At 45.7% G+C, this 27,244-nt stretch overlaps 2 protein-coding genes across 3 annotated transcripts; one reads left to right on the plus strand and one right to left on the minus strand.

Annotated features, from left to right (window-relative positions):
* Window positions 1-4,471: 4,471 nt before the first annotated feature.
* On the minus strand, window positions 4,472-16,135 carry Cd3g (CD3 gamma subunit of T-cell receptor complex). Of its 2 annotated transcripts, none has more exons than XM_016008108.3 (7): window positions 15,061-16,135; window positions 10,504-10,527; window positions 9,568-9,798; window positions 8,870-9,001; window positions 6,207-6,250; window positions 5,733-5,818; window positions 4,472-4,655 (listed from the first exon to the last, which is right to left on the minus strand). In XM_016008108.3, the coding sequence occupies exons 1-6, from the start codon at window positions 15,110-15,112 to the stop codon at window positions 5,753-5,755; spliced, it is 549 nt and encodes a 182-aa protein (XP_015863594.3). In that variant the 5' UTR covers window positions 15,113-16,135; the 3' UTR covers window positions 4,472-4,655; window positions 5,733-5,752. The 2 variants fall into 2 exon arrangements, with proteins under 2 accessions (XP_015863594.3, XP_042136740.2); XM_042280806.2 differs by having other exon boundaries at window positions 4,484-4,655; window positions 5,737-5,818.
* Window positions 16,136-16,510: 375 nt separating this feature from the next.
* On the plus strand, window positions 16,511-21,158 carry Cd3d (CD3 delta subunit of T-cell receptor complex). The gene is made up of 5 exons (XM_006989827.3): window positions 16,511-16,669; window positions 19,686-19,892; window positions 20,313-20,444; window positions 20,764-20,807; window positions 21,002-21,158. Exons 1-5 carry the CDS (start codon window positions 16,531-16,533, stop codon window positions 21,065-21,067), a joined length of 588 nt encoding a protein of 195 aa, XP_006989889.2. The 5' UTR covers window positions 16,511-16,530; the 3' UTR covers window positions 21,068-21,158.
* Window positions 21,159-27,244: the final 6,086 nt, after the last annotated feature.

Below are 27,244 nucleotides of genomic sequence, written 5' to 3' on the forward strand. Positions count from 1 at the left end.
ATGTAAATATATTTGGGACAGGTAAAATATTTGCCATAAGGACTGTTGTTCTTTGTTTTGTTTTTCAAGACAGGGTCTCTCTATGTAGCAATGGCTGCCCTGGAGCTCACTTTGTAGATCAGGCTGGCCTCAAACTCAGAGATCCGCCTGCTTCTGCCTCCCAAGTGCTGGGATTAAGGGTGTGAGCCCTCACTGCCAGGCAGAACTACTGTTCTTTTAACTGGTCTGGCATAGCCCTTTTGATTTCCCACACATCAGGCTTTTCTTATGACCTGATTGGGTGGCTCAGTTAAACACACCTCTTTTGTGTTGTCAGTCAGGCTTTGGTTAGTGATTCCTACTCCAGTATGAGTAACTTGGCTTCCATGTAAAATATCCAGCAGTCATGCCTTAGGTAAAGGAGCTCATGGCTGGCATTTATTAAAGCCAGCATTTTAAGACATGTCTTTCTCAGATGAAGGGTTTTCCTATGGTCAGTTTCCACATTATTCTTCCCTGGTTACCTCTAAACAGAGGCCTGTTATGACCTTGACTCCTTGTTCCTCTATGGGAACTGTCTTGCAGGCCCCTTTCCTGGGAAGTCCACTCGTGAATGTTACAACCAGTATTTAAGATGACAAGACCAATAGATCCCCCTCCACAACAATCCACAAGTGTTCTTTTGTCCTCTGGCCACTCGTCCATAGACTGTCACTAGCTGGGGACATCTCCACGAGGAATCACAGTCTGTTTTACTGGTGTGGGCAGTTCCATCACAGCATGATGAGGTCAGAGGGATGATTCGCGCCTAGTCTACTCCTAGTAGAAGCATTACTCTAAGGCGCTAAGGGTTGCTCTCCAGACTAATTTATGCGACAAGGTCAGGGCCTGAGTAGGGTTGGCTTGGATGTATGTCCATGGGATTGGGAAGGGCGTAGAGAGGCAGAGTAGGAGCTGGGTTGTTGCCTCCACTCTGAGATTGTTTGAGCTGGTCAATTTCAGAGGGTAGTCTGGGTCAGCTTTCACAGTGCATTCTGGCTTGGGTTCACATGAAGACTTGGTGCATTCTGGTTTGATGTACCTACAGCTTGACACCTTCAACTTCAAGAGCTGAGGAGGTGGGCAATTTTTGTGCAGTGTCAGCCAAATCTTTCAAGAGACATTGGAGGGAAGTGTGTCCATACTCTTGGAGGTCCTTTGAGACCTTTGGGAACAGTAGAGGTGGGTGGCCAAACATAATTTCTGCTCTTTTTTTTTTAAATTTATGTTTTGGTTTTTCAAGATGGGGTTTCTCTATGTAGTCCTAGCTATGCTGGAACTTGCTCTGTAGACCAGGCTGGCTTCCAACTCAGAGATCAGCCTGCCTCTGCCTCTTGAGTGCTGGAATTAAAGGTGTGTGCCACCACCATGAGGCTCAAACATGATCTCAAAAGGAGAGTAGCCATATTTGAAGGGCATGCAATGCACCCTAAATTGTACAAGTGGCAGAATTTCTGGCCAGGGAGGTCTGTTTCTTGTCAATGTTTGGCCTGTGCCATTTTAAAAGTTCTATTCATTCTCTCAACAAGGTCTGATAATCGAGGGTGGTATTGAATGTGCAAGGTCCAAGTTAATTCTCTGTGCAGGTAAGAAGAACTTCTACCCAGCCTGAAAAAGGACACACTATAATCAGCAAGTATAAGTACCCTCTGCTGGATTGAATGCCAGTAAAGTCCACCTTTAGATGTTTCAATGGATAAAACTCCTAGTTTTGTGTCAGCGTGGGGTGCCTTGGGTCCCTGCTTGAGATTGTTTCAAGCACACTGCAGACAGGCTTTGATAGCTTGTTGGATCAATGTTGGCAACCTTGTGACCATCAAATATCTTTGCAACAATTCTTGCAGGGCAGTTTTTCCAGGAGGGTTGCTTTACGAGCTTGCCTGACTAGGTGGGGGGCAGTCATCTCAGGAATTAGTATTTTTCTGTTTGTAGCAGTAACCAGCCAGATCTCCTAATTTTCAGTAGCCCCTTAATCAGTTTCCCCCCTTTGGTACATGAGGAGGGCTCTGGGAGCACAGAGTGTAAACATACCTTCTCGGGGGATAAAAAGAGGGGGTAGAGGACTATGTCTAGATCCAGGAGGGCAGCCTCTTTAGCTGCCTCATCTGCCAGCTGGTTTCTCCAACTTGCTCAACCTTGACTCCTTATGTAAACCTGACAGTGACCACTGCCACAGTTGGGGGCCCAAACTGCTTCTAGGAGCTGGGGGATTCGGTCTCTGTTTTAAACTTCTTTGCCCCCTTAGGTAAGCAGCCCCCTTTCTCTATATATTGTTGCTTTGAGTCTCTTGATGTGAGGGGCATCCCCCTGTTGTAGGCTTCAGTCCTGTTTGTTAAAGGTTCTGTATTGGGGAGCAGCTGAACCTCTAAAGTCTGGCCGTGAGGAGAAAGTATCTTTTATAATTTCTCTGCAATCATGGAGGGGCTTTCTCTCCTCTTCAGGCAAGTGTGAGGCTGGATTATATAGATGCCATCATCCGGGATGAGGGGAGGACCTAGGATTTTCCTTAGCTGACACACTGAACACAGTGGTCCAGAGTCTGACAGAGCTGCCACCAGAAGAGGCTCGTGAGCATTGTGTCAGGGCAGATGCCAATGCAGAGGCAGGATCAGGTGGTATTGCCTTGGATTTGGTAGGTAGGCAGCAACATGGGCGAAATTTCATCCTCTGGAGAACCTAGTGGGAGTGCTTCCTTCTTCAGGCTTAACAGTTTTTGCATGACTGTGGGGGTCTCACAGAGGGACTGTGCAAAACCCATGATGAGAAGAGTTCCCTAACCAGGACCTGGGGGGTTTTATAGCCCTGTGCTGGTTACAGGACAACTTAAGGTCTTACTAGGGGCCACACCTATGTCCCTGTCACCTCTTATTACTGGAGGTGAGAGCCTGTTCAGGTGAAACCGCATGTTGGGGATCAATCAGACCCCATAGCCACAGAGCTGTCGGACCATTACAGGCATTCATCATTGCTGGGCAGTGGTGGCACATGCCTTTAATCCCAGCACTTGGGAGGCGGAGGCAGGTGGATCTCTGTGAGTTCAAGACTAACCTGGTCTATAGAGTGAGTTCCAGGACAAGCTCTAAAAGCTACACAGAGAAACACTGTCTCGAAAAACCAAAAACCCAAACCAAACCAAACCAAAGTCAACCCCCCCAAAACTCCCAAGTATTCATCATTCATTCAGAAATTATACATTCTCATTTTAAATTCTCAGTCTGTCCATTTCCCTGGAGATCAATCTAACTTTTCCTTAGAGACCAGTGCCACCTTAGTATCCCATCAAGGCTTTGGATGCAACCCCACTCCGGCTTTCCTGCCTGTCTCCCTGGGGTCTGGATGTCCCACCTAATCTCAACCTTCTCCCACTTGGAGACTCCAGTCCTGGGTCTCTCAGTCCCCTTGGCCACTGGAATGGGACCCTAGAATCCCATCAGGGGTGCACTCTTCCCAGTTCCAGAGATTTTTGGTGGGCTAAGAGACCCAAGAGTGGCCACTTTCTGGACCAACTGGGGCCAAGGTGAAGGAGATCTCACCAGGGGACCTCCAGAAATGTTGCTGCTATCTTTCTGGAATAAGCACTCCAACAGCAATGAGAGCGCAGTGAAAGAGAGGTGATGTCACCAGTGGATTGAAGCCAGGACAGCTCCTGAGAGGCTTCGACCCTGGGTCCAGTTTGTGTTCTCATCTTATACTTGAGAACCATAACGTGGGGTGGGAAAGCAAGCAACTTCTTACAGAAGCTTATGTGGCAGCCAGCAGCAGGTTGTTAGGCGCAACGACTCATTGTTTTAGTTATTTCTCCATGTTATTCTGTTCCAGGGAGCAAGTGAAATTATGCTTGGCAAATAGGCAGTACAAGCAGCGCTGTAAGTGAATCCCTAAATAAGTCAATGGCCAGTAATTGATCTTTTCTACCTTATTCTGCTTCATAATCTTCAGGTTGGATTAGGAGAAAATGTAAGCTATGTAGTGCTATATCATTGGTGTGAAGAATAGGGGAGGGGAGAATAAAGCGTACTTGAGAACTTGCTCTTACATGCTTAGAGTATACCCAGAGCTTGTGTAAGAAGCTCACTTGCCTGTGGGGAAGGTTACCCTGTGGCTAGGGATCCAGGGGAAGAAGACCTTTCACTACATACTACATATATAATTCACTGAGTTATTATTATTATTATTATCATCATCATCATCATCATCATGGGTCCGCTGAATTATGAGTGGTGTAAGAACGTGATGAAAATTAAAAAGAAGAACATGTCTATTTGGACTGAGATGTGGGTTATGCCTGATCTTTTAATTTTGTCTTTTACGACTTTCCCCAATAGGTGGCGCCCTGCAGACACCACACTGCTTGTTTTCCCTTCACTGTTTTTTGGTGGGGGTCTGAGGGTAGGGTGCCGAGAATCTAACACAGAACCTCAAGCAAGATGGACAAATGCTCCACTACCGAGTTACACCACCAGCTCCCCCAAGCTTGGACTTTTATTTTATTTTGAGAAAAACCCAAACTTTCTCAGACGGTTCGCCCTCTCTGCTTGCCACCTCTGCAGATTAACGGCAGGGCTGAAAATCTCTCTACTGGGCCCTCTCTGAAACACATTGCTTTGATCCTGGGTTCTGGATGGGAGGGGCAACACCTGGAATGAGAAAGAAAATTTGCAGTTGGTCAGAAAACCAATTGATGTTTCTCAAATCTGTCTTCCTGATTGACACTGGGGAAGGGCTTGGTTGCTAGGCTGATTTAAAAAGTTAATAAAGAGTTTTAGGTGGTGGCGCATGCCTGTAATCCCAGCACTTGGGAGGCAGAGGCAGGTGAGTTCTCTGTGAATTTGAGGCCAGCCTGGTCTACAGAGCTAGTCCTGGACAGGTTCCAAAGCTACAGAGAAACTCTGTCTCAAAAAACCAAAAAAAAAAAAAAAAAAAGTTAATAAAGGTTTTTAGGTTTTGTTTTTTCCCTCTCTCTCCCTCCCCTTCCCCCAATTAATTAATTAATTAATTAATTAATTAATTGGCCTTACTAGACCAAGATAGCTAGGAACTCACAGACAACCTGCTTTCAGAGGACTGGGGATTAAAAGCATGCATCATCAGGCCCAGTTTTTTTTTTAAATATTTATTTATTTATCATGTATATAGTATGCCTGTACACCAGAAGAAGGCACCAGATCTCATTACAGATGGTTGTGAGCCACCATGTGGTTGCTGGGAATTGAATTCAGGACCTCTGGAAGAGCAGCCAGTGCCCTTAACCCCTGAGCCATCTCTCCAGCCCTGGTCTTTGGATCTTAATGGCAATTTTGCCTTAGAGGGGACACTAGGTAGTGTCTAACACATTTTTGCTCATCATACGGTGGGGGAGAGGGCATACTAGTGCCACCAGGCAGATAGAGGCCAAGGATGTTCCTGTAATGGCTCATCACAAAGAAAATCCCTCATCACAAAGAAAAACTGTGGCTATTGAGAGAACTTAATGAGGCTAAGATTAATATTCAGCATCTCTGTGGCTTGAGGCTCTGCTCTCAGAGGATTTACAGATGCTTATAGCACCCATGCAGTCAATCAGTCCTGGTACTAGCGACTTTAGAAAAGAGACTCCATAGTCAACCATGCACACCCCACTTCTCATCCTTATTGGAAAAAGGCATTTGGCAGCAGCTAGGAAGCATGCCGACCATGCAGAGGCATGGCCCCAGGATGAATGGTGAGGAACCCACCTACTTGGTTCATGTTGAGCTCACTTCTTCCTCCGTTGATTTCCTTGGAGATGGCTGTATTGGTCATCATCCCGATCCTTGAGGGGCTGAAGAGGACAGCATCATCAACTCACATTTCTATCTTTTATTAATTAACATGAAGCACATTCATTGGCTATTTTTATGAACAGAACTTCAGTGCTTCACAGCTCTAGGAGCCGAAAGAGAATGAGGAGACGAAGAGTCCCTGTGGAGTTTCTTCCTGTGTCTCGGTCAGTGTGTTTTTCAGCTTTTTCTGACCAGATCCTTACCTTGGTCTATCTTAGTCTTTTTCTTTATGTTTTCCATGCTATCCAACACAGCAACCATTCCATTATGGGGCATGCCATAAGTAGCTCTTTATCCCTACAGTAGCTTCCAAAGAGCTTGCCCCCAATCCTGAAGGTCCACCCCAATCAAATGTAGCACTGTTTGTCCTCATCCCTGGCACTTTACCTGGTAGAGCTGTTCATTTGGCAACAGAGTCTGCTTGTCCGAAGCTGCACAAAAAAAATAGACAAAATACACATTCAAAGACAGAATGATAATAAATTGAATTATTCACATAATGGAATTCTAAGCAGTGTAAGAATCATCAGCACAGGAGAATATGGATCCTTCCCAAAAGCACATTGCAGAGCAAAAATGCTACACACAAGACTGTGTACCGCATAGGTACATTTCCACAAAACTAGAACCAAGCAAAACATCTCTATGGTCAGAGGTCAGGATAGTGTTCATGCTTAGGCACAGGGAGTGGCCGGAAGTAACCATCAGTGGGGCTTTTATGGTGTTGGTAATACTCTGCTTCTTAAACTGAGTGCCAGATGCACAAATATGTTTGTTTTGTTAACTTTATTTTAGTTGTATTCTTTTTTTTTTTTTTTGGTTTTTTTGAGACAGGGTTTCTCTGTGTAGCTTTGCACCTTTCCTGGGACTCACTTGGTAGCCCAGGCTGGCCTCGAACTCACAGAGATCCACCTGGCTCTGCCTCCCGAGTGCTGGGATTAAAGGCGTGCGCCACCACTGCCCGGCTAGTTGTATTCTTGAGATTCACTTTTCTATATGTTGGTTTTACTTCAATAAAAGGCTTCTTCTTGAGGTATTGGAGATGTAGCTCAGTTGGTTGAGCGCTTAGCATGTGTGAGGCCATGAGTCTGATCTCCAACACTGCATGTACCAGGTGTTGCAGCAAATGCCGTGATTCCAACACTTGGGAGGCAGAAGCAAGCGGACCAGAGGCACAAGTACAGTTACATAAGACTTTTTTTTTTTTAAAGAATGTTTTTTTTCCTTTCTTCTTTCTTTCTTCAGGACAGGATTTCACAATGTAGCTCTGGCTGGCCTAGAGCTCTCTATGTAGACCAGGCTAACCTCAAACTTGAGGTGATCCCCCTATCTCAGCTTCTTTCATGCTGGGATTGCAGATGTGAGCCACTACACTTTGCTTCAGTAATTAATTCTGTGATGTGATGTGTGTGTGTGTGTGTGTGTGTGTGTGTGTGTGTGTGTGTGTGTGTGTGTGACAGCATCTCACTATGTAACCCTTAGCTAGCCTGGAGCTCGATATATAGACACCAGGATTAAACTTAGAGAAATTCACATGCCTCTACCTCTGGAGTGCTGGGATTAAAGGCGTGTGCCATTATGTTCGTCTTCAATAAAGTATTAAAACAGAGAGAGATCAAGCATGGTAGCTCGTGCCTGTAATCTCACTCCTTGTGAGGAACTCCAGGGATTTGAGCTAGCCTGAACTACATAATGAGTTCCAGCCAGAGCTACCTTACAAAACCCTGCCTTAATAAAACAACAACAGAAGAAAGAAAGAAAGAAAGAAAGAAAGAAAGAAAGAAAGAAAGGAAGGAAGGAAGGAAGGAAGGAAGGAAGGAAGGAAGGAAGGAAGGAAGGAAGAAAGAAAGAAAGAAAAAAAAAAGAGGCCAAATCTTAGGCTGGTCAAATATGCTGGGATAATAAGAAATGTCTTTCTTCCCTGCCCCTCAGAGTTACAGGGTCACTAATTATACACATTAGCAATATGTACCAACTCAGTCTCCCCGCTGGGCCTATTTGATAAGAGGGGAGCCAAGGGTCTTAGTTGGTCCCATCTCTTAACTCAGGACACTCTTTTACTTCTTTCCCCCTCCCCGGTGAGACAGAATTTCTCTGTATAGCAGCACTGGCTGTCCTGGAACTCACTTTATAGACCAGGCTGGCCTCGAACTTACAGAGATCCACCTGCCTCTGACTCCTGAGCTCTGGAATTAAAGGTGCGCACCACCACCGCCTGGCTCTTTTACTTCTTTTTTTCTTCCAGAACATAGGAATGATCTCAGGACTTCACACATGCTGCATAAGAGTTTTACACTGAGCTACACCCCTCGATTATTTATTTATTTATTTATTTATTTATTTATTTATTTATTTATTTATTTATTTATTTATTTATTTATTTTGAAGCTGAGGATCAAACTCAGGGCCTTGTGCTTGCTAGGCAAGCGCTCTCCCACTAAGCTAAATCCCCAACCCCTCCATTATTTATTTATGTGTTTTGTTTGTTTTGAGGCAGGGTCTCATGTAGCCTAGACTGGCCTTGAACTCACTATGTAGCCTTGTATGACCTTGACCTTTGGATCCTCCTGTCTCTAACTCCTAAATACTGGGATTACAGGCTTGTGTCACCACACCGAGTTTTATTCAGTGATAGAGACGGAATAATTCAGAGTTTGAAGAAGCTAAGCAGGTGCTCTACTAACTGAACCATATCTCCAACTGCTCCCTCTTCATTTTGAGACAGGGTCTTATGTAGACCAGCCTGGCCTCAAACTCTCTATGTAGCTGAAAATGAAAATTCTCTAGCCTCCATCTCTGAGTGGGATTATAGGTACACGCTACCACATCTGGTCTGTGTAAGTAGGGGCTGAACCTTAGGCATTGTGCAAACTAGGTCAGCACTCTACTAACTGAGGTTTATCTCCCACCCCCTAACCCTTTACAAATTTTATTTTAAGACAGGGTATTGCTCTGTTGCCCTGGCAGGCCTTGAACTCACGACCCTCTGGCCTCAGCCTCCTAAGTACCTAGGATTACAAGCATGCACTACCACATCTGGTTTCTTTTACCTCTTGACTGTCGAACTCCATCCTGCCCAGCAATGAAGTATACACCAACAGCAAGGAAGAAAATGCTGATGATTTCGGCGAAGATAAAACCGGATATGGTGCCTATATTTAGCTCAATGCAGTTCTCACACACTGTGGGGAACAAGACAAAGGGAGGGACAGGATCTCTTTCAGGACATAAGGCATTCTTGCATGTTTCCTTTCTCCAGCCCACCAGCACCAATGCCCTGGGCATCAGGCTCCTCCCTTTATGTGTGGCATGGCAATGGAGGATCCTTGCCCCAAGAACTGTTGCTTCTCAGTGTTCCTCTCTGAGAAGTGCCAGGGAAATCTAAACAGTCCTACACTCAGGAACTAGGTGAAGAAGAAGGAAGACCTGGTCTCCATTCTCAACCACCCTGTTCTCCTCTCCACTGCACACCATCCGAGGTTCCCTCCTCCCAACTGATTTATTTGCTGAACTGCTTTAACCGTGAAGTCCACCCAAAGGTTAAGCAGGTTGTACAGGGCTGTGCTTTCTCAGGAAGCCATGGGAAGTGTCGATTTAAAGAGCAGTAACCCCAGACAAAGAGAACCAGCTATTATTATCACCATAAATCACTGCTTAGCATCCAGTCACACCTTGTCCTAGACCGTAAACCCACCAGAACAGTAAGTACTGCTGAATTCCCAACAGACATTGTGAAGGAGTTACATACTTCTGTAATACACTTGGAGTGGCTTTGACTTGCCCGTTGGTCCTTGACACCAATACATGCCCCGGGGGTCTTTGGCACTACTTCCTAGATTCCACGTGTGTTTAGTTACATTCGAACTTATTGTGTGCCCGTCTTTAATCCATGTGATGGTCTGGTCTTTCAAGCCACATGTCAGAAATACAGAGTCATCCCCTCGATTGTCATCCACTTTTACCAAATGGTTTTGGTTTTCTGGAAAGGAAAAAGTCATGGTTCTGTGAAGGGTCTTTGTAATTGTACCGGAAGACCATTCCAACACTCTTATCTACCTTGTTACAGTGCATGCAAATCACATGTGGATCATGTTAGAATTTCAGGTCTTATTTAGTAGTTCTGGGGAGGTGAGATCTGTTACTAACATGCTCCTCAATAATGCTAATGCTGCTGATTCAGTCATATTTCAAGACATGCTTAGTTACTAGGATCTTGTTTCTACTGCAAGAACCAGACAATTCATTGCTCAGGTCTAGGGAAACTGCCCAGAATGGGTTCCCGCAGAACACTGCTTTGGTTGATAATGGAAATGTCAGCTCTCTGATTCTTACCACCTCATCTGTTCAAAACTATTCCCTTTCTAAATTATGAGACTACTGGTTTTTAAAAAATGAGTGTGTATGTGTGTGTGTGTGTGTGTGTGTATGCATGTGTGTGTTTGAGTATATGTCATGTATGTACAGGTACTCACAGATGTTATAAGAGGGTGTTGGGTGTCCTAGAGCTGGAGTTACAGACAACTGTGAGCCATCCCATGTGGTTGCTAGAAAGTGGACTTAGGTTCTCTGGAAGTCCTCTTGATTGCTGATCTATCTCCTCAACCCCTGAGACTACTGTTGTAGGAAGCCACACTTCTACGGAGTTTCTCAGAATTTGAGAATAGAGAGAAACCATTTCTCTTACCTTGTTTGGGCTGGACCACCGTACCTGGAAAGACAAAAGAAAGATAAAGAATCAGTTGGGCATGGGCTTGTTCTGACGTGCCAAGGTATTCGAATGGTTACTTGAGGTCAAGATCAAGAGAGATACTAGTCCACGGCAAGGGCTGTATCTGTGTTTCTTTCCTGGTTGTAGCCTAAATCACCAAACTGAATTAAACATTACTGTGTTTGGTCTTTGCTCTACCCTTCTGGGTCGGACTTTTTTTCTTTCTCTAATATTTATCATATTTTTAGTTGTGTGTATCTGAGTATGAACATCAGAACAAGTCCGTATGTGCATGAGAGTTCAGCTGCTTCTGGAGGCCAGAGGCATCAGATATCTGGAGCTGGAGTGATGGGCAAGTTGTGAGCTGCCTGGTGTAGATCCTGGGAACCAAGCTCTGGTCCTCTGCAAGAACAGCGTGCTCTTAACCACTGAGCCATCTTTCTAGACCCTCTGGGAGGGAGTTTCTAAATCTTTGGGATTTCTTGAATGATAAGTGTGCCTTTGTTGTTCATGGTAGACTCTTGGCTATCCTGACTTTATGCTAAGGAGATGATTTGAGATGGGGCTGGTCAAATCTTACTTTCTAGAGAATGAGGGTTTTGAAGCTGTTGCTAACCCCAGTGCTTCTACAAATGTGTATGAAAGATAATAGAAGACTCCACGATGCAGTTTCCATAAGTTTGTTATCCGTAATGGGGTGGAGCTTTGTAGCAATGTAGCTGTTTTGAGGCTACCCACAATCCTGCACTTAACCCCTTACCCTTTCTCTATAAGTAAGCCAACTAAAGTAATTCACTAAGCTGGACTTTGGTAGAATTATTATTTTGATCTGCATCAGTGTCCTACCTGAAGTGAATAGATGTTCATGTCTCTCCAGGAAAAAGTTAGCATACAAAATTGGTGCTCAAACATGGGCATGGCAGAACCAAAGGTCTTGGGAGGAATAATTTCATGGCTCTTGCTTTGGGTAGCAAGGTATGCAGCTGAGGCTAAGCCATCTGAAGGTGAGGCATCATGGGAGCAATTCCAATATGGCTGTCCCTTACCCCATGTGGAATGGAGTGATGTGCCTTTTTATTATGGTGGCAGTTTCATGGACCTTACTACAGATAGTAAGACATAACTAAGACTAGACCATCAGAAAGTAGACTGTCAATGGGGGATATCCTGGGATGGCAGTCTTAAGAATTTAATAAAACTCAGCCACGTGGTGGTGGCCCACACCTTTAATCCCAGCACTTGGGAGGTAGAGGCAGGTGGATTTCTGTGAGACCAACCTAGTCTACAGAGTGAGTTCCAGAATAGCCAAGGCTACGTAGAGAAATCCTGTCTCAAAAAAACAAAAAAAATTAATAAAACTCATAAAATATGACACAGAGAGGGGTGTGATGGTGCACATCTTTAATCCCAACACTTGGGAGGCAAGGTGTACAGATTTCTGAAAGTCTACATATTGAGTTCCAGGACGCAATGATCCATAGTGATACCCTGTCTTAAAAAAAATGAGAGAGAGAGAGAGAGAGAGAGAGAAAAGAGAAAAAAAAACAGAGCAGTGGAAAGAAGAGGAGGGGAGAGGAAAAGAGAAATAATTGATTCTGCTCAAGAAAAAAGCTTAGTAGAGGAAATGGCATTTGGCCTATATTGAAGAACAAGGAAAAGCTCACCGGATAGGGAAAGGCATTTTGGATAGGAAAATAAACAGCTTATTAAAGATACAGATTTGGAAGAGGTGGGGCTAGATGTAGAGTTAGTGATGGGGAAGCTAGTCATTAGTCCAAGTTTAACAGAAGTAGCTGGAAGTATCAACTGCCTTACAATGTCTGCAGGCTGATGCTGTTTATGAATGACACCAGCACAGTGCCTAGAACATGGGAGGAGCCTAATTTTCAGATGAATGGTTATGGCAGTGAATGGGGTAAATGGACACAACAGTTGAATATATTATTATTCTAAAGATTTACTTTATGTGTATGAGTGTTTTGCTTGGTGTGTACATGTGTACTGCGTGCATGCCTGGTGCTGGTGGAAGCCAGAAGAGAATGTCCCAGTCTCCTGGAACTGGAGCTACAGACAGTTGTGAGCCACCTTGTGGGTGCTGGGACTCGAACCCTGGTCCTCTACAAGAGTAGTAAGCATGCTCTTAAATGCTGAGCCATCTCTATGGCCCCTAAAAATATTTTTACTGGCCCTGATCTTTAATCACCTGGCTGTATCATAGGAGAGCAAGAAGACTCTCCATGCTACTCAGAGTCAATAGGAAAGGAGGTGGCAGTGACAATGGTGACATTGTTGACATTTGCATATCTAAGTGTGGTCTCTTGAGACTCAAGAGACCCTGTAGCCAAATATCCAGCTGACTGGTGTGAGAACCGAGTTCAGAGGGCAGTGGTGTTCAAGTGTTCATACTTCCTGGTGGCTGAGCTGGACTTGGGGCTTAGCTTTTCTGTTGCTTAACCTGGTATTCCTTCCAGAAGCCTCCCTCGGGCTCTCAGTATTGTCTTTTAGCCCGTGTTGTCTGTGGCTTCCTTCATTTTCTCTCAGGGAGGCTTCTCCACTCTTGCCATCTTGTCCACGGCTCCCAGTCTGCTGTGGTCTACGTAGAGTCACCACAGTGACTCTGCCTCCCTCCCTGTGTGGAGAGCCGCAGTGCTGCTGTGTCCTGCTTCCTGTCTGAGCCCGCCTCTTGAGAGCCCCGCACCTGCTTCCTGCTCCTCTCGTCTGTACTGTTGCCTTCCTGTGTGCCCTGGACTCTGCCCTCAGCTCTGTCTTTCCGATATCTACTCTAGACCTTCATTATGCGCATCGCCTTCTCCTTTAGCTAAACCGCATGTTGGCCCATCTTTTAATTCTTTTTTTTTCCTCTCTCAAGATGGGGTTTCTTTGTGTAGCCCTGGCTATCCTAGAAGTCACTCTGTAGACCAGGCTGGCCTCAAACTCACAGAGATCCGCCAGCCTCTGCCTCCCGAGTGCTGGGATTAAAGGCGTGCGCCATCTCTTCTGCCTCTCACTCAAATCCCTCCCCAGCACAGTTCCACCTTTGTTACTCTTTATCACCGCCTCCACCTTTTTTTTTTGTTTTGTTTTTAAACTGGTCTGGCAGCCACTCAAACCACTCTACTGAAACTGTTCTAATCAGCCATGATCTTCATTTCATCAAATTCCACAAATTAAAATTTTAAATATATTCTTATAGTAGTGGATTATGTTCAACATTTGCTGTATAGCCCAGGTTGCCCTGGAACTCCTGATTTTCCTGCCTCTACCTCCAGAGTACTGAGTTTAGATGCCACTACATCCAGCAAATATTTCATACTCTCTTGGTTCCTTACAGCTCCATCTTCAGTTCTTTGTTTTTGACACATCACAAAAAGGTTTTGTAGTTTCAAGAATTTTCAGGCCTTTAGCTGGGTGTGGCGGCTTACGCCTGTAACACCAGCACTCAGGAGGCTGAGGCAAGAGGAATGTCTATGAGTTGAAGGGCCAGCCTGGGCTACATAGTAGGACCCTGTTAGAAAGGAAAGGAGGGAGGAACAAAGTGCTTGCAGCTGAGCCTGGTGACCTGAGTTTGATTCTACATAGTAGAGAGGGAGAACCAGCTCCTCCGGGTTGTCCTCTGACTGCCATATATGTGTGACGGCATGCACGCACCCTCACACTCAAACGCAAAACAATCACACAAACAAATAAAAAGATAATGTTGGTGACTTTAGCTTCCCCCAGGGGTGCCCAGGTGTCAGCCTAGTTCACCTACTTCCTATCGGATATTTCACACAGGTGTCCCCATGCTGTGTCTCCATGCTGCACCTTGTATTTAGTGTGTCTTCGGTAAAAGCGATCTCTCTAATGACCCTCTGAACTCTTGAGAACAGAAGGTTTTTATTCATCTTTTTATTCTCTGGAGTCTCACATGTCTGGACCTTGCCATGCCTGTTGACTAGTTAAATAGCTTTGTAGACAAATGTTCCGTAGGTCCAGGGAATATGCCCTTTTCTCCCAATTTCCTTATCAAGGCTGTGTGTGTGTGTGTGTGTGTGTGTGTGTGTGTGTGTGTGTGTCTGTCTGTCTGTCTGTCTGTCTGTCTGTCTAATTGATCTGAAGGTGGTGATTTGTCAAGGCTGGCTGGCCTGCTAGAAAGCCCCAGGGATCCATCAGTCTCTGCCTTCCCAGAGCGTGCTACCACACCCTCACTTTTAGTGAGTTCTGGGGGTTGAATTCAGATTCCCATGCTTGCATGGTAAGCACCTTACTGAGTCACTACCCCGTCTCGGCTGCACGGTCCTTCTGAACTGCATTCAAGCCTAAGATGGCGGCAGTGCCGTCCTCTCTCTAGCCAGTTCAGCCCTCTGGTCCCCGTGCTTCTCTCCAGCAGAGGACAGCTGGGGGCCTCATTTTTGCCTCTCCTTCTTTGAATTCTGAGATGACAGATGAAGTTGGCTCAAGGTTAATTAGGACTCCAATAAACCCTGCCTTCCTGGTCATGGCCTCTTCTCATGAGCCTCCCCCCGGCTGTCAGACCCTCGAGTAAACTCTTACCTTGAAGAAAGATCACCAGGACGAGGCCAGTCAGACCCTTCACCTGTTCCATGTCAGTCTCTTTCCTTCTCTAGCAGAGCTGTGGAGGTCCCTTAGCAGCCAGCCAGCCAGCCTGTGCAACAGCTAGCCTGGCTCCGCCCAGCATCCTTTGAGCTGGGGCTCTGAGCAGAGGCAAAAACCAGTGTCCCCACCCTCTGCTTAAAGTGTGGGCAGCAGGGACCTCAGCGGAGATGCTTCAGTGCAGGCATATCTTCTGTTGTTGTTGTTGTTGCTGCTGCTGCTGCTGAGGCTTGCATTTGTCAGGTGTGAGAGTGAGGGGTCTAGACTCCCATTTGGAAACCCCCTTCTCCTTAGAACCTCTTTGCATAATGGGTTGGAGACTGTCTGTAGTTGTTACTATGACTAGACTTGTTTGTCACTTGACCCCAGAACTCAAGGATTTAGGTAGAACTTCTAGGTGGCTAGGGCTGGAGTGCAGAATGGAAAAGCATCTTAGTGTAGACCTTCATTGAGCGATTTTGTCCCTGTTCTTTTGAGAACATCAAAGGGGTACCTACCTGAAAATAGGTAGGCCCATCCCAACAGGACAGCTAGCATATTTCTCAGCACACAACCCTGGGCTATTTCCAGGCTCTCAGGCCATTGTCTCATTCAGTCACTCAACGGGTAACAGAAATATACAGACTTCCTGTGTGACACTAGGCACAAAATATAGTTTGTCCCCAGGCAGATGACCTTCTAACTGGCAGTGTGGAAAGTTTCAGATCCCCACAGCCTGTGGTAGAGAAAGTCCATTGTCTGCTGGGAAGGCTCAGTTATACAAGTGAGTGGATTATATTGTCAAGAAGAATCTCATACTGAGAAGACTTGATGTGGAGGCACCATGCAAACACCCCTCTCCAAGTCCTTATAGTGATTCCAAGGGAGACAAGCTCTGAAATACTCCATGCTTGGGGCCATGGGTACTACACGCTGGATCTAGGATTCAGATGGCTGACTTGGGGGGTTTCTGAAGTCCAACTGGCTAGAAGCAGCTTGATATAGTGCCCCGACTGCCCTGTGAAGGGTCCTGAAACTGACCAGAAACAAATGGGAGGAACCGTTAATGTGGCCTGTGTAGTGGGGCCCATAGCTTCTCTCAATGGATTTGAAGAGGTGACCCTGTCTTGTTTGTAAGTAAATGTAGTCGTACTGCCAATAGGAAGCCTGAAGTTTTCTTCATTTGTTACCAGTGACCCAGGAAAAGCTATTCTCAATCTCCTTTCACCTCATAGAAGCCAGAATGAACCTCCTTCATATTCTCTCCTCTGCCTTCTGCCTTTACTCCCAAGCTCTGCCCCAGAAAGAGCGGTTTGCACCTGTTCCTTCTTACCCCATCTCTAACCGACTCTTGCCTTGAGAGTCTCCCACCATCAAAGGCAGAGAGGCAGATTTCTTCTGGCTCCTCCCCCACCTTTTTCTGAAATACCCATGAGTCCATTGGCGGAGGGGAGTGCCACCCTGGCCGATTGTTCTGTGGCTTGCCTCTATTTGTTGGATGAATTCCTCTGGAAGATGGAACACAGCGGGATTCTGGCTGGTCTGATATTGGCCGCTTTCTTCCCTCAAGGTAAGTGAGGCCTCTCTCTTCAGCGGTGTGGAGGAAGGGACCTGAGACGGACATCATCACTGGAAGAAGTTCACTGGGAAGTACATCTCAGTGCTGGCTCCAGTTCATCATCAGGCAGGGGAGGGTCAGAAGGGCGGGGTTGGGGTATAGGAAACAAGCCTTTGGCTTTGACCTCCTCCAGTCAAGGCTCACATTGGTCTTAATGGTATCCACGGCCTTGGACCAGACGTCTGTAGGAAATGGTCCAACACTGCATGTGCCTGGGCCTAAGGTTGGTGATGGAAGAAGTTACACCCATTGCATCTTCTAAGGCAAACGGCCTCCTGGCGTAGGATTCTTGGTCATCAGCCGGTTATGTAACCACCCAGAGCCACAGTTCAGAATTCAGGAGTAATCTTGGGGAAAGTTAGCTTTAGCTGAGTGGGAAGGACAGATGGGGATATATTCTATTAAAGCTAGTAGGTAGCAGCTCTTCTCTGTTTGTTCACTTTTAAAACAGAAAATTGGGCTGGGTATATAGCTCAGGGGTAGATCTCTAGGAGTGCAAGAGTACAAACCAAACTAACCCCACATAACCCCGGAGAGCTCACATCCCAGGAACTCAGCAGTCTCCGGAAAACTCGGCCAAATGGCCACTCTAAAAGCTGTCCTGGCCACCGGAGGTTTCTGCTGGAAATAACTCCAAAGAAGATAGGACTACAAGAGGAGAAGAACTGTACGCACCCCTGTCTTCTCTAGCGTGCTTGTATACACTCCTGCTTCAGAGACAGGAGGGGCAGCCATTTTGGAGCTTTCTGGAGGACGCTTCTGTGTTCACATTGGAGACACACAGACTCCATCTTTGCTGCTGCTGCTGGCAGTAGACATTGCAGTACCCTGTGGGCTGAGAGATATTCTCCGGCTGTCTGGGAAGGCCCACTGTGTGCATCTCTGGCTCCTACACCCCCTATATGGAGCCTCAGAAACGGATTTGATATTATTATTATTATTTTGTGCGTGTGTGTGTGTGTGTGTGTGTGTGTGTGTGTGTGTGTGTGTGTGTGTGGCCATTTCTCCTTAAGCAAGTGCGGCCCTAAGGTAGGCTAGAAAGACAGTAAAAATTACAGAACACAGAAGGGAAAGGACCCTCTCACCCCCAGAAGCTAGTTGAAGCCTCTCGAGCTGAGACTTGAGAATTTCGGCACACTTAACACTTGCTGTGAAAGTTGCCCATGTGCTAGTCTTTTCCTATACGGGTGTTTGTAAGCAACAAGACAGGCTTAATGCCTGTGTGCATATGACTTTGGGGGTAGGGCCTCATTTCTCTCTGGAACATTTTCTAGGACCCTCACAAATAAGACTGCTTACTTTGTTTATAGTGAGGTGCCTTCTGGCATCCCCAAATCTAGACTTTTATTTAATCAGTTGTAATCCTGTCAGATGCCCGTACCAACCACTCTGTGAACTCGTTTAGGTTTCTTAGCAACTCTGTGGATAAGAACTTCAACCCCCCCCCCAACGGTGTACACGTCTGTTGCAAAGACACGTCTCTCTCTGGGAAACCTTCTGGGGTGCCTCTCTTTCTCTTAACATGCATGTTTAAGATCTATATTAAAATGCCCTTATATTAATATAAGGAAATTATATTAAGATAAACCCCAAATTGCTTCATTACTGGTTCATCCTAAAAATTTTCTGTTGAAGGAGGAGAAGATTTGGGTTTTACTTGAGTTAAATATCCTCCAAGATTAAAGGAACTCCTCTGGCTGCTGCAGATGACAGTGCCTATGTCTGTGTCCCAGTACCACTAACACACTAATAGAACTACTGTTTTTTGTTTTTGTTTTTGTTTTTGTTTTTCATGGGATCTCATTTACTCTGTAGCCCAGGCTGGCCTTGCTGTCTCAGGCTTTCTCCTTTCTGAGCTTTCCAAGTGTTGAGATTACAGATTCAAGTCACTGTGCCAGAGTATATATTGGCAGTACTGGAGATCGAATCTAGGGTATTGCACATGCCTCTGCCATTGAGCTATGTTCCCAGGGAATGTTCTTACATGGGCTTTGCCCTGGGAAATCTGGATCACTGGGCTGGTAGTTCACAGCTCCTCTCTGTCCCAGAGGTTAGTGGCCTTGGAAAAGGCTTTCATACTGAGCCTCTCAGTACCCTGGCAGATACTGGAGTGGAGATAGCAGAGGAGGAAAAGGATAAGTTGAAGTGAGAGGGTTATTGGCTAGGAAGAGGAATTAGAAGTCTTTAGTATAAAAGGCACAGTCTCCAGGCTAAGAACATCCTTCTGCATTCCCAGGTCTCTTGGGGAACCCCAGTAGTCTAATCGGTGGTCTGAACTTAATTTTCAGGAAGGTTCTTGGATCACTCCAGCTTCATGGTTTTCTCTTTTGCCCCAAGTCACTCAGGATCCGTGTCCTAGTTTGAATTCTAATGTAATAAAATTCTTTGACCAAAAGCAACTTAAGGGAGGGAAGGATTTACTTGGGTTACAAGTCCAGGTCAGTCTATCTTTAAGGGAAGTCAGGGCAGAAACTCAAGCAGGAGCTCAAAGTTGAAACCATTGAAGATCGCTCTTTCTGGCTCCTTTGCTTGTACAGCTAGCTTTCTTATACAGCCCAGACCCGCCTGCCCAGGGAATGGTGCCACCCACAGTGGTCTGGACTCTCCTGCATCTGTAAGGCAATCGGGACAATCCCTTATACTAGACATGTGCACAGGGCCAATTTGATGTAGGCGATCCATCAATTAGAGACTCTCTTTTCAGGTGGCTCTAGGCTGAGTTAAGCTGGCAGGTAAAGCCAATTTGGACAATCTGTCTTCTGCTTGGACTACAGCCTCATGTCCTTCATGGCTCTGCAGTTTCTGGATAACTTCCTGAAGTCTTCCTCTAGTCTCTTCTGCCCCTTCCTTTCACTAGGAATCGTATCCCTTACTACACACGTGGTCGGTCCATAAGTATTCACTTCAGTTGAATGATGGGTTGGCTACACAGCAGAGCTGCCTCTGATTATGGTGTTTTCCCTCTTAGGGAGCTCCTTCAAGGTATCAGTGACCGAATATGAGGATCAAGTATTTGTGAGTTGCAATACCAGCATCATGCGTCTAGAGGGATCGGCGGAAGCGTGGCTTGCAAAAAATACAACACTGAACTTGGGAAAAGGCATCCTGGACCCACGAGGGATATATAAGTGCAATGGGACAGAGGAGCTGTCTACCTTACAAGTATATTACCGAAGTATGTGCCTCCTGGACCCACTGGGATGAGATCATGGGCCCTCTGGATGTGAGAACATTCTGTCTAAAAGCAGACTGTGGTGAACCGATTTATTCTCTAAACAAACCAAGGGCACTCACGGTGGTATGGACCAGATTTGTCAGGGAGTGCTTTAGAATGGGAGAAGGTTTGACTAAGACAGACAGGAGGCAGGGGCTGGCTGGGAGAGGGGCTGAGTCCTTTCCTCAGGTAAAGCCCCATCAAGCTGAAGTTATGTCATGTTTCTCTTCAGCAATTCCTCGGGATGAGGGTGGGGATGGAAGTAGCAAGGTCACCACCATCTCACTGAAGCGTGAGTCTTGGAATGGAAAACCTAGGGTCTTTCTAGGATCGGCGACGGTTCCCTGACCTCGAAACCTTTCTTTCTCTTCTCCCCCACAGTGTGCCAGAACTGTGTGGAGCTGGACTCAGCCACCGTGGCTGGCATCATCATCACTGACCTCATTGCCACTCTGCTCCTGGCTTTGGGAGTCTACTGCTTTGCAGGACACGAGACTGGAAGGCTCTCTGGGGGTTAGTGGAAGTTCTCTCTCTCTCTCTCTCTCTCTCTCTCTCTCTCTCTCTCTCTCTCTCTCTCTCTGTATGAGTTCATGAACTGGTTGAAAGATGGTAACAGTAGTAGGGTTGGCTTCATCTAGTCCCTAGGGACTGGTACCATAGGGTGCTGAAAGAACATGTATGCCCATGGTGCTCATGCAGACTTCTGAGACTGAGAGAGGGTGTGACTGGCTTCAGTGTCGTCCGCGGCCCCCCCCCTCCGCCCCCGCAGTGTTCAAAGGTCTCATTGTCTCATCTTCCCCAGCTCCCAATGACTCTCTTTCCTTGCTTCTAGTTTCTGACATTCAAGCCCTGTTGAAGAATGAGCAGCTGTATCAGGTAAGCCCTGAGGGAGGAGTCAAGAATGGGAGAAGGGAGTGAGAACTAAGGGACCTGACAGGATGGGTGTGAGATGTGTGGAGAGTCCTGGGTGGTGGGGAGGGCAGTAGCTCATCCTTGGATGTCTGGAGAAGTCAGGCGTGGGTGCTGAGAAGACCTCAGATGCTGACTTGGTGTCATGCTTCTCATTCCAGCCTCTCCGAGATCGTGATGATGCCCAGTACAGTCGTCTTGGAGGGAACTGGCCCCGGAACAAATGATCCTGAGACTGGGGCTTCTCCGAGTGTCATTATCAAGTGTACCTTCCCTCTGTATCTTCCCTCAACCAATAAAGGTGTGTTCTTTCAGTCAGCAGGCGTCTGTGTTTTACAAGACATGGGTTGGCGGTTGTCGTCGCTTGGCTGGGATCTTGCCTACCTGTGGTCTCCCTTCAGCATTTCCTTTCCTCAGTCTCACACAGGCAGTGTGCTGGACAGCTTCCGGTCTGTCCTGGCCCACTGGTGTTTCTAACCCTGAGGGTTTCCTGTGGGGAGGGTCAGCCTAGCCACTCTTCTTCAGCTGCATGTTGGTTCCAGGCCCTATCATAACAACTCTTTGGGGTTTTGCTGCCTTACCACAGCTGAGGGCAGGCTGCTGTGTTTAGAAACTGAGCCACAAAAGTTTCCATGACATTGTGAATGGGGGTGGTGGCAGAACACCAAAGAGTACTGGGACTCTGAGGGTGTGTGTGTGTATGTGTGTAAGTGTGTGTGCGTGCGTGCGAGCGAGCAGGGGGGGGGAGTGAGCGAGAGAGTGCTATCAGGCAAGCACCTTTAACTGCTGAGCTATCTTACCAGACCTGCAACCCCGAATTAATTCAAAATAAAGAACATAATGCATCCAAGTTATTTCTGGCAGTGTTTGCCTGTCTTTTCGCTGTGCAAATTCATTCAGCTCTGGTCCTGAATACACAACGTTTGCACTAGGCATTGGTCCACTGTCAGACTACTCAGCACCAATAAACATTTCCTAAAACTCGTTGGCTCAAGTGGGAGACTCTTATATGTTACGAATGCACTGTTCTTATTGTGCATACAGTTTCCTGCCATTGTAGAAACATGTGGTCTCATATGGAAACAAACACTTCTAATATTTTCCCACTGTCATCTCTCAGCATGTAACTATCAAATGAGTACTGGGTTAGAATGCTTAATTTTCAAGTTGTTTGGGCTGCTGGTTGAGTTTCAAAAAGACAAGGTAAATGAATTTTGGCTTGAGATCAGGACAGAATTTCCAACAAATTTTGGAATGACCCTAAGCATATTTTGCTAGTTTATAGTACATATGTATGTAAAGTGGTGTTCTCAGCATTGACAATAGTAACATTTTTAAAAATTGGAGATTGAGTTTCATGTAGCCCAGGGTAGTCTCAAACCTATGATGTAGCTAACGGTGACCTGCAGCTTTCTCTTCTCAAGCGTTGGGGTCATAGGCACACACCACCACATCTGGTTTTTGCAGTGGTGTGGATCAAACACAGGGCCTCATGCATCTAGGCAAGTACTCTACTAACTGAGCTACATGGCCAGCCCTGAAAAACAAAAATACTGATCAACTCTAAAACACACTGACAATACTCTATGTCCTTTGATATAAAATATTCAGCCAAAGCCGGGCGGTGGTGGTGCTTGCCTTTAATCCCAGCACCCAGGAGGCAGAGCCAGGTGGATCTCCGTGAGTTCAAGGCCAGCCTGGGCTACAAAGTGAGTTCTAGGAAAGGCGCAAAGCTACGCAGAGAAACCCTGTCTCGAAAAAAAAAAAATGTTCAACTAAGATTTAGTTCTTTATTTAGAAATAAACAAGCATATTCATCTTTCATCTTAAGATAAAGACACCTTAATTTTTAAGTGTGTGTGTGTGTGTGTGTGTGTGTGTGTGTGTGTGTGTGTGTGTGTATTGGTATAGGGATTTGTGTGCATGAATGTAGTAATAGGTTGCTTGAAGAGGGTGCTGGGAGCCAAACTTAGTTTCTCTGTAAAAGCAATAAGTGTTCTTAATCACTGACTCATTTCTCCAGACCCTCATCTTTCACCTCTAATAAATGGTAACACACACACACACACACACACACACACACACACACACACACACACACACACACACTAGCTTCCTCCAACCCCAAAGCTAAGAATGTCATCAGATTGGTTCAGAAATCTAGAAATTCCTTTGTTGTAGCTTGCTTACCTGCTATTCCCACCAATGCATTTGGTAAGTGCATTCATTTATGACTTTTTTGTTTTGTTACTACAAAGGAATAATAACAACTGCCAGGAGTTGGGGAGATGGTGGTTAAGAGGGCTTGCTTGCTCTGCAAGCCTGAGAACCTGAGTTCAAATCCCTAGCATCAGTTTGAAAAGCTGAGCATGGCTATGACAGAGACAGGTGGACCCCAAAGAGCTGTCTGGCCAGCCTCTCTTAAGGCAATTAGGTGGTGGGTGAGAGAGGAAGACACTTGATGTCCTGCTCTGGCCTTCATGCCATGAATGCACATACCCACCCACCCACAGTTTCCAGAGTGGAAGAACATGACGTGCAGGGCAACCTGGATCAGGGTTCACAGGTGAGGCACTCATATTTGGATCAGGAGAAGTGATTTCTCTTTTATTTTTATTTTAAAGGGAGTCTGAGAGATTTTCCTGTGAATGGGGAACTTGGAAAAATTGGCCTACCTTGACTTAGGCAAAGTAGGGCAGTCACCCCAACAGTGTGAACAGTTTGTGCAGGGCCCCGGAAATGGGTGTGTATGCTGCATTGTGTAGGTGCCCAAGGAGGCAGAAGGGGGTTTCAGATCCTTTGGAGCAAGTTTCAGGTGGTTGTGAGAGACTTCACAGGATGCTGGGATAGGCTTTAGATACCCTGATAGAGCAGCAAGTACTCTTAACTACTGAGCTGTCTCTCCGGGTCCTCTCCTTGTTTTCCTTTCCATTTTAAGAAATTGTGTGTGTGTGTGTGTGTGTGTGTGTGTGTGTGTGTGTGTGTGTGTGTGTGTGCGTGTGTATGCATGCACTTCATGGTACACATGTGGGGGTCATGTGAGGGCTAACATTATGTTGTAAGTTTAAATTACTGTGCTTAAGAGACCTATAAAACAAAAATGCGTCCAACCTGTAAGTCCTATTTGCCCTAGGACAGATAGCTTCCTGGAATGCTGGGGGTTGTTGTTCATGTAAGATATCAAGTCCTGTGTTTTTGCTTCTGTAAACAAGCATGGTTGCCCAGCTGCACAAGATGTACTTGATTACACGTAGGTAGGAGGTACATAGACAGGAAATAGTCAGGATGTGTGCTTGCCCTTGATTGGATGAGAGTAGGAAGTATGTATGTGAGTTTTGCATTATAAGTCCCTGACTAATGTAATTTGGGGCCACATTCTAGGAATCCTGAGTATGGACCTGGCCAGTATTTAATAAAACTTGCTTCAAATTTGGCTCAAAAATTATGGTAGTGGTTTTATTTTCACCCAGTGGGATTAACATTTTCTTGAAGCCCCAGTGAGATCAAACCGCCCATCCAAATGCTAAAGCTGGACCCTTACTCTGGGACTCCAGGGCTGAAGGGCCACCTCAGAAAGTGAGCACCTTGAGACATTCCAAGGCTCCGAGGTGTGCTTTTGGTTTTTACAGACTATTGTCACGAACTGCCACGCTGGGAAAAGCAGCAAGGATCTACGGAGCCTCCCCTGGTAGGTCATAGCAACATTCTGTGACATCTGGTTCTGTTGGGATCCCAGTTTGGGATAAGAAGGGATTCTATGGGACCCAAATACTCTCCCATCCAGGGCAAAAAGTGAGACGTCGCGTCTCCCCACCTGAGGTTCTTGGTCTGGTTCTGTGTCCTGTCTGTCTGGTCTTTGTTGCAAACACGGGACTCGAGCTGGGAATGGGTCAGGCTCAGTGGACTGTGTGAATGACAGTGGCCACCGCATGTTTTGTTTCTGACTTGTCTCCTTTGCGTGTGTGAGCTTTCTGTGTTCTATGTTTTTTTTGGCTTTGTTTTGACTGTTTCTGCCACCACCAGCCACCGGCCTCCACTGTCGCTGCTTGCCATGGCTGCTTTGATGGCCAGGGCCCAGTGCTCCTTATCTCTCAGTCTTCTGGCCAGTGGATTCAATTTAGCAGAGATTCAAAAGTCTTTTGATGTGGATAATATTACAGTTGCTTGATGTTATTCTACTTTGTTGACAAGTTGTCTCTGGAGTTGGGTTATGGCTCTCCCTTCTCTAGACCCAAATATGCTTATTTAAAAGTTTCCTCTCTGTCCCATGTCAGGCAAGCCACCTGATTTTGTGACAGGGAAAAGAGAGCAAAGTAAACAACTAAAAAATTAGACCATTGGTTTCATTTAACTGCTTAAAACTTTTTCTAAGATAAAAACCTTATCTCAAGATTTGTAAGACTATTATGTGAACTTTCTTTACTTCAAGATTTATAAGTTTACTTGGTATAGTTAAAAACTGGTAAAAATCTGTAATAAAAAAGTTAACTTAAAACTAGATGGGTGGTGGTAGCACACAGCTTTAATCCCAGTACTTGGGAGGCAGAGGCAGGTGGGTCTGAATTTGAGGCCAGCCTGGTCTATGGAGCCAGATCTAGGACAGCCAGCTGTCTTAGTTAAGGTTTCTATTGTTGTGAAGAGATATCATCACCATGGCAACACTTATAAAGGAAAACATTTAATTGGGGTGGCTCACTTATAGTTCAGAAGTTTATTCCATTATCATCATGGTGGGACATGGTGCTGGAGACGTAGCTGAGAGTTCTACATCTTATAGGCAACAGGAAGTGGTCTGGGACACTGGGTATGGCTTGAGCATATATGAGACCTCAAAGCCCGCCTCCACAGTGACATGCTTCCTCCAACAAGACCACACCTACTCCAACAAGGCCACACCTCCTAATAATGCCACTCCCTTTGGGGGCCATTTTCTTTCAAACTACCACAATGACCAAGGCTACACAGAGAAACCCTGTCTTGAAAAACCAAACTAAGCCAAACCAAACCAACCAACCAAACCAAAAAACCTCATAACAAAGGGAATTGATAGGTAAAAATCTGTATGTAGATAATCCTTTTTTTTTTTTTTAAATTTGGGTTTTGGTTTTGGTTTTTTGAGACAGGATTTCACTGTGTAGTCCTGGCTGTCCTAGAACTCACTCTGTAGACCAGGCTGGCCTTGTATTCACAGAGATCTGCCTGTCTCTGCCTTCCAAGTGCTGGTATTAAAGGCGTGCACTACCACCACCTGGCTACATGGGTATTCTAAAAGGAACCATGTGGCACAGTGCCACCTTACGATATAAGCAATATATGAATTGCCATCTTAGCTGCTGTCCACCATTGGGATGGAGGCAGCTACATCACTAGGAGTCATCTTTGCTAGGACTGGAGAGGGTGATTGACATGTGACTTCCCTACTACCTTGATTAAATGTGACCACCTGGTATAAGCCAACCGAGGAGGAGACAGGAGGTCTCCAAGATATTTTGGATTAGGATGGAGTTTGTATGATAATTCTTGTCCTGAAAACAAAGTCATAAAAACAAGGTTTGTAAAAGATAGGATTTAAAAATAACACTTTTTAAATAAGGTATTAAAGCTGCACCTTCATGCATTCATATACAAGAATGTACCTCATGCTGGCAGCCAAACTTTGTAATGTAAGAGTAACCCAGGTGGTATTGGTTATAAAGGCATGAAGCGGTCATGGAGAGAAGCTGAGTTCTAGCACTATGTGTCAGGACCAGAGTTCCTAAAGAGAGCCCAGGAGAGGCTATTGGTGAAAATGCAACCCAGTTGCAATGGGGAACCCAGCAGTTTTGGAGATGCCTGTGTCATGTGATGGCCACCAGAAACAACAGCCAAAATGAAATGGAGCTAGCTAGAGCCTAGAAGACATGCTACATGTGCTGCTGAGGGTAAAGACAGAGAGGTGACCTGGGCCTCTTGGGGAAGTCCAGAGAATGGTGAATGAATTCCAGATATTGAGCATTGAATTGTTTGCACTGTTGGACTTTGATTTTGCTTTGTTCAGATTGTGGTTGCACCCTGTTTCTTCCCTCTTGAAGTAAAAAAGGTACTTGATTTATTTTTTGATATTATAGGAGCCTGCAGTTGAGAGATTTTAGACTTTTTAAAAGGATATTTGTGGTGGTATTGTGTTCCCCAAAATATTGTGTACCTTAATAAACTTATCTGGGGTCAGAGAACAGAAAAGCCACTAGATAATTAGGATAGGCAGTGGTAGCACACGCCTTTAATCCTAGCATTCCAGAGGCAGAAATCCATCTGGGATCTCTGTGAGTTCAAGGCCACATTGGAAACAGCCAGGCATGGTGACTCATGCCTTTAATCCCAGAAAGTGAGCCTTTAATCCTAGGGAGTGATGGTAGAAAGCAGAA

The sequence above is a fragment of the Peromyscus maniculatus genome, chromosome 7 (genome assembly GCF_049852395.1).
Source record: "Peromyscus maniculatus bairdii isolate BWxNUB_F1_BW_parent chromosome 7, HU_Pman_BW_mat_3.1, whole genome shotgun sequence".
Classification (NCBI taxonomy): Eukaryota; Metazoa; Chordata; class Mammalia; order Rodentia; family Cricetidae; genus Peromyscus; species Peromyscus maniculatus.